At 42.2% G+C, this 6,000-nt stretch overlaps 1 protein-coding gene across 4 annotated transcripts in view; it reads left to right on the plus strand.

Moving 5' to 3' along the window:
• Positions 1–4,161, plus strand: part of ATG10 (autophagy related 10) — a 234,746-nt gene extending 230,585 nt beyond the window's left edge. For all 4 annotated transcript variants that reach the window (XM_059060731.2, XM_059060732.2, XM_067031251.1 and 1 more), the window contains 3 exons: positions 2,537–2,634; positions 3,297–3,412; positions 3,737–4,161. In XM_059060731.2, the coding sequence (XP_058916714.1) occupies positions 2,537–2,634; positions 3,297–3,412; positions 3,737–3,774 (252 nt within the window). In that variant the 3' untranslated portion in view covers positions 3,775–4,161. The remainder of the gene's footprint in view (positions 1–2,536; positions 2,635–3,296; positions 3,413–3,736) is intronic.
• The last annotated feature ends 1,839 nt before the right edge of the window (positions 4,162–6,000 follow it).

Here is a 6,000-nt window from a genome sequence, read left to right on the forward strand (position 1 = left end):
ATTAAAGAAGGTACCATGTCTTCACAGATTTGGTTACTGCTCTTCATTCCTTCCAATGTTTACTACACAAGTAATCCAAAAAGAATTTAGACTAAATTTAACCTTTTAAATCTCAGCTCTATAAACAGTAATTATTTTAGTCCAGGATGATTGTAAAATACTTTCACATTTCCTGGGTACATTTACCTTACTCATTTCCCTCTATGGTCTTCTGTATCCATCAAGTTTCTCTGCACAGTTGGGTTTTTCTTGCCATTCTGATCTCTGTTTAAAGATCACCTCTTCAGTATGGCCTTCCCTTTCACCAAATCTAAATTATTACCACAGTCCCTCCAAAATCACATTACCCTGTTTTGTTTTATTCATAGCACTTACTATTATCTAGATTATCCTGTTTACTTATTTGTTCTATGTGTTTTTTGGCTGTCTCCTGCACTGGAATGTAAGTTCCATGGGATCAGGGACTTAGTTTATCTTAGAGATAGTGATCTTTGTAACTAGATCCAGAACTATTCCTGGAAGACACATAAGAGATGATCACTAGATATGTGATGAATTAATAAATATTAGTTTAAGGCAGGTAAGGGGAGCCAGAATCAAGTTGGACAGGAGGACTTGTGATAAGCATAACACATCTGGGGCTGTGACCCCAGCATCTGGTTAGGGACAGAAATGAGGGGTAGTGAGAGAGCAGGAGATGGGAGCTCAAACTCTGTGTGAGAATCAGGACCCTGGGCAGAGACATCTGGAGGTGGCACTCAGGGAGACATACTCCAACCTACTCCCAGCAGATAGCTCAGCCCTCGCCACATGTGCACACGCGTGCTCACAAACACATGCATCTCCATGCCCGATGTCACACATACAAATGGAACTGTTCCTTCCATTTCTTATGGTTGGGTGTGTTCACTTGTGCACAGCCATGAATGTTTTAGGGTTGGACAGTGGAGGCAGCAGGATATAATTCTTCCCATGGACAGCTCTGAGTTCAGCTTCTCCTTGGACTGGCTGAGAAGAGAAGAAGCCAGGAGAAGAAGCTAGGCAGCCCCTAGTCGAGATCCAGCCTACAGGCTTGTTTTATTTGGCCTGGACCATGTTTTTTAAAAATTGTGCCCATATTTAAATTTAGGGGGGTTTGCATAAAAATCTCGATTTCTAGGTTATTTTGACAGATGGGAAGACCTGGCACACCAAGTGTGCACCCCACATGGCACAGCTGGCTGAAGCAGCGTGGCAAAAACAGCCTTGGCTGGGCTCTCCAGGTCCCCACAGTCCTCGTCACCTGCTGGTGTAGTTAACTGGCCTCACCCCTTCGGGTCACCTGCCTGGTCTTCATAGGTAGTTGTCTTGGTCTCTTTGGGCGGCTATAGCAAAATACAACAGATTGGGTAGTTGATATACAACAGAAAGTTATTTCTCACAGTTCTGGAGGCTGGAAGTCTGAGACCAGGTTTAGGTCTCCAGCGCTGTCTCGTGAGGGCCCTTTTCCAGGTTGCAGGCTTCTCTCTGTGTCCTCACATGGCAGAAAGGGGCAAGCTAGCCCTCTGGAGCCTCTTTTATAAAGGCATTAATCTCATCATGAGGGCTCCACCCTCATGACCTAAGCGCTTCCCAAAGGCCCTACCTCCTAATACCATTTGTGGGAACACAAACATTCAGATCATAGCAGTATTTGGGTTTGCAGTCTCTGGTATAATGGCTAATTAACAATGTAAGCAATTGACAAATTTATCAACAATAATTGTTTTTGCATTGGTAGAATTTATGCATAGATCACTCACTATATAGAAACTTTCTAGGGCTCCCCAATGCTTGCCAAATGATGTCCACATCCCTAACTTGGCAGCAGTCTGACCTGTATCTTACGTCCAGTCATTCTCTCATAAAGGCAGTGGAGTTCCGTCTTATGGACTTCGAACTTACAGAAACAGCCCCATAAGCTTGGGGGAGACAGAAGGAGAGACATAGATAAACAGACAAACTCAGGGAGAGACAGACAGACAGAAGCAGTGCAGTTTAAATAGTGCCAGCCGTTCCCCTCTTCCACCCCACCCCCTATCCTGTCTACTCACTGGACATGTGCCCACTGGCACTGGATGCAGTTAGGCCTGAAATAATTAACATGTTGACAAAATTTATGTAAGAAAATATGTGAATGATTTTGGTCCCCTTACCATTGACAAAGAGATTAATGAAATGCATTGTTCAGATGGTCAGGCTTCTGGACTTCATGGATATCCTTGAATTATAAATGAGAATAATTATAGGCCAAAGGAAACACTAGCTAAAGAGCAGTTAAGAGGGAACTGATAAATGTATCTGCAGCTTGTATTGAGTGCCTGTCCTTTATCGATAAATAGTTTCTTCTCACCAACTTTTTCTCATCTTTGGGTTATGAATTATATTTCAAAATAGGAATCAATCTGTATCTCAATTTTATAACTTGAAAGGAGTAAAGGAGTAAACCAGATTATGGATTTTAACTTTTTCAAGGTAACTTAATCTGGCAATCCTGGGCCAACTCTGATTCTTACAGGAGCATCCGATACTTGGACAACCCTTTTTTGTACTTCATCCCTGCAAGACGAATGAATTCATGACTCCTGTGTTAAAGAATTTTCAGAAAATCAATAGGTAAGAAACACCATCAAGCTACATTGGCTTTTACTCTTATTTTTAAAGTGTAAATCTTTTTATGTGATTCTAAAAGCTAAGCTAAAAAAGAAATATTCTTTGTAATAATAATAATGGCTAACATTTATTGATTTTTTTTTTTTTTTTACTGTGTACTAGGCACTGTTCTAAGTATTTCAGATATGGTAAGCACTGGATTCTTGTAACACCCCTCCGAGCTAAGGACCATTATTTTGCCCAGTTTGCAGAGGAGGAAGCTAAAGCACAGAGGGGCTAAATGACTCCGCTAAGGTCACACGTCTAGTTAAGCGGCGGAACTGGCATTTGAACCCAGGCACTTATGCCTCCAAGCCATGCACTTAACTGCACTCTGCTACCTTAGCTAACATTGTCAATTGCATCAACTTGGAATCATCGAGGGAAGTCAGGAGCCCCAGTGCCTTGACCTTCCCTTCAGCTGCTTTAGTGAGGGATGGATCCTCAGCCTCTTTGGCCCTCGAGTCCCTGTTAAGCAATGGGCTGGCATTTGGAAATGCTGAGATTCCAGGTGCTGAGCACACGTCTTTGAAGAAAGCCTCATTTCTATGATTGTTGATAACTGATTTTCTACCACTCAAACAACTACAATGGAAACAGTTTTCTGTGTTTCACTTATTTCCCAGGAATGTCAACTACATCACGTCATGGCTGAGCATGGTAGGGCCAGCTGTCGGGCTGAATCTGCCTCTGAGTTATGCCAGAGCAGCCTTTCAGGATGAAGGAAATGTTGACAGACAAGGTAAAAAGAGAAGCCTGCGCTGCATGTTTCACTGTTGCAAAGATTCTGGTGTCTCTTTTGCACTTGGATATGTCGTCCCTGCTGGCACCACCATGTATTAAGTCTGCTTTCATCTTTAACAGACTGGGCACTAACTTGTTTGTTTAGTTTTCCAACCAATCAGCACCCACTCATTTAGGAAGCTTTTGACTTTGCTATAATAACACTCACCCAACCACAGAGCTGAGTGGTTTTATTTTAGAATTGATATTCTTGAAACAAGTCTTTACTGCTCAGTTAACCTTCTTTTATTTTCTTGGCTTTTGTTTTGTTCTTATTCTTCAGATTCTTCTGTTGAGCCAAAGAACTTAGAAGAACTCTGAGAACCTACGTGGCCGGCCCTGGTTTAATGGGACCAATATGGTGTGAGATTTCAGGTCACCGAGATTTTGATGTGGATTTTTTTTCCCTTGGAAGCAAATGTCTGTAGCAACTGATGTACTCTATGTTTAGAAGAAACACTGCAAAGACACAAATCACTATAAATAGCGAAAAAGGAATCTAACTTGGTAATAGAAATACTGACATCATCAGGGCACTTCCAGGTCGTTCCCTCATGTCTCTGAGACTCATTCTCTTCATCATTAATTTGAGAAAAACAAGCTACCTCACAGGGTTGCTTTGTGAAGCACATGAGAGCCTTATTGTGTTTATGAGAAAATATGGTAAAGTATTATGCAAATATTCATTAAATGGTTACCTTTCTTATATTTGATTGTCATTCACCTAGGCTGTCAATAAGTTTAATAGTCAGTAAGATATTAAGATGAACCATAGAATTTTCAGTTTGGGGGTTGCCTGTTTTGTTTTTCATTTTAACTTGCTAGGGTCTTAAACTAAGAGAAAAACGTAATTGACTCTTGAGAGCGTCTAGATTAGTGTCTGTCAGTGGGGGATGCACTTTAGAGTCACTTGAGGATCTTTTACAGTTACAGACGCTGGGGCCTCAATTGCTGGGACAGCCCCTCTGGGGTGATTCTGGTTCACATGCTCCTGAAGAAGTTCTGGTCTGGATGCACCTTTTGAGTGGCATTTATTTGTATTGCTTTGGTCTCCCAGTAGGTCTTTTCCAATTCTGTGCCTAGCTCCTGCAAGAGGGACTTACTTCCTAACATTGCCCGGGCCTTGCCCCAAGAATCTGGATAGCAAGGAAGTCTAGGAGGCATTTGGAGAGGCAGCCTACTTTGGAGAAGCGGTTAGGATGAGGGGATTATCTGCTGGTGAATAGCAGAGGACCACAACAGCCCTATGAGTCTCTAGGTTAAGTGCTGTACTCTCATGAAGGAAACAGAAGTAGAGAAAGGGTTAATTCAAACTGCTGGAAAAGCTAAAAGCAAATTTTAAAACGCTGAGCTGCACATATTCTTGCTGGGATGAGAGCCTGCTTACATGCTTGTTGGGCATTTTGGTATTTACCACTTAACATCTTTTCAGCTTCTGCAAGGGATTTCCACCTCCCACCCCCGACTCTCCCTAATGTAAACACAGATTTCTCAGCAAGTCATTTCTCAAGCCATGTCATTTCTAGGGTAAAAAAAAATTGTAATAATGTGTCATCTGGATGATGTACTTATCTGGAAATACTAGTTATCCTTTTTGAACAGATTCTGAGATGATAGTAGTCTGTCAGTTTGGGGGCAGTGTGTAGTTTCTTCTTTTTTAAAAAAATAAATTTATTTATTTTTGGCTGTGTTAGGTCTTTGTTGCTGTGTGCAGCCTTTTTCTAGTTGCCGCGAGCCGGGGCTACTCTTCGTTGCAATGTGCGGGCTTCTCATTGCGGTGGCTTCTCGTTGCAGAGCACGGGCTCTAGGCAGGCGAGCTTCAGTAGTTGCAGCACGTGGGCTCAGTAGTTGTGGCTTGCGGGCTCTAGAGCGCAGGCTCAGTAGTTGTGGCACACAGGCTTAGTCGCTCCACGGCATGTGGGATCTTCCCAGACCAGGGCTTGAACCCATGTCCTTTGCATTGGCAGGTGCATTCTCAACCACTGCACCACCAGGGAAGCCCTAGTTTCTTTTTTTTAAGTTAATTTTTTTTAATTCCCCGATTGATGAAGACCTAAAAACTCACCGGTGGCAGAAGAAAGTTCTGAAGAGCTCCCGTAGGTTGTAGAGACCACCTCCCCAGACAGATGCTTCTCCTCGAGCAGCTCTATTTCTTTTCAGAATTCTTTTCACTTAAACTTTTAATTTTTGGTTGATAAAAATTTCCATTTTTTTAAGAATGCAGTTAAATAACAGACTGTTATCCCAACCGTCATAAAATTAGAAAATATTTTGTTTTGTCAAAGTAACAGTTCTGTCTCTGCAAGATGAGGATTTTTTTTCTTCAGGGTTTCCAACCAATACAATGCAAAGCTTCTTCAGTGAGGAACAAGACTGGTTAAAGCTGCTACAAGTCAGTCTCCTAAACTCTACTTTTGTGTGGTCTTGGAAAAACTATTTCACCTCTTTGGTCCTCAGAGTCTTCATCTGCACCATGTGGAAACTCAGCCATGTGACTTGTGAGGCCCACCCGACTCTTGGGTCTGTGAAATCAGGAGAAGTCAAGGG

This window comes from Kogia breviceps, chromosome 4 (assembly GCF_026419965.1).
Source record: "Kogia breviceps isolate mKogBre1 chromosome 4, mKogBre1 haplotype 1, whole genome shotgun sequence".
NCBI lineage: Eukaryota > Metazoa > Chordata > Mammalia > Artiodactyla > Physeteridae > Kogia > Kogia breviceps.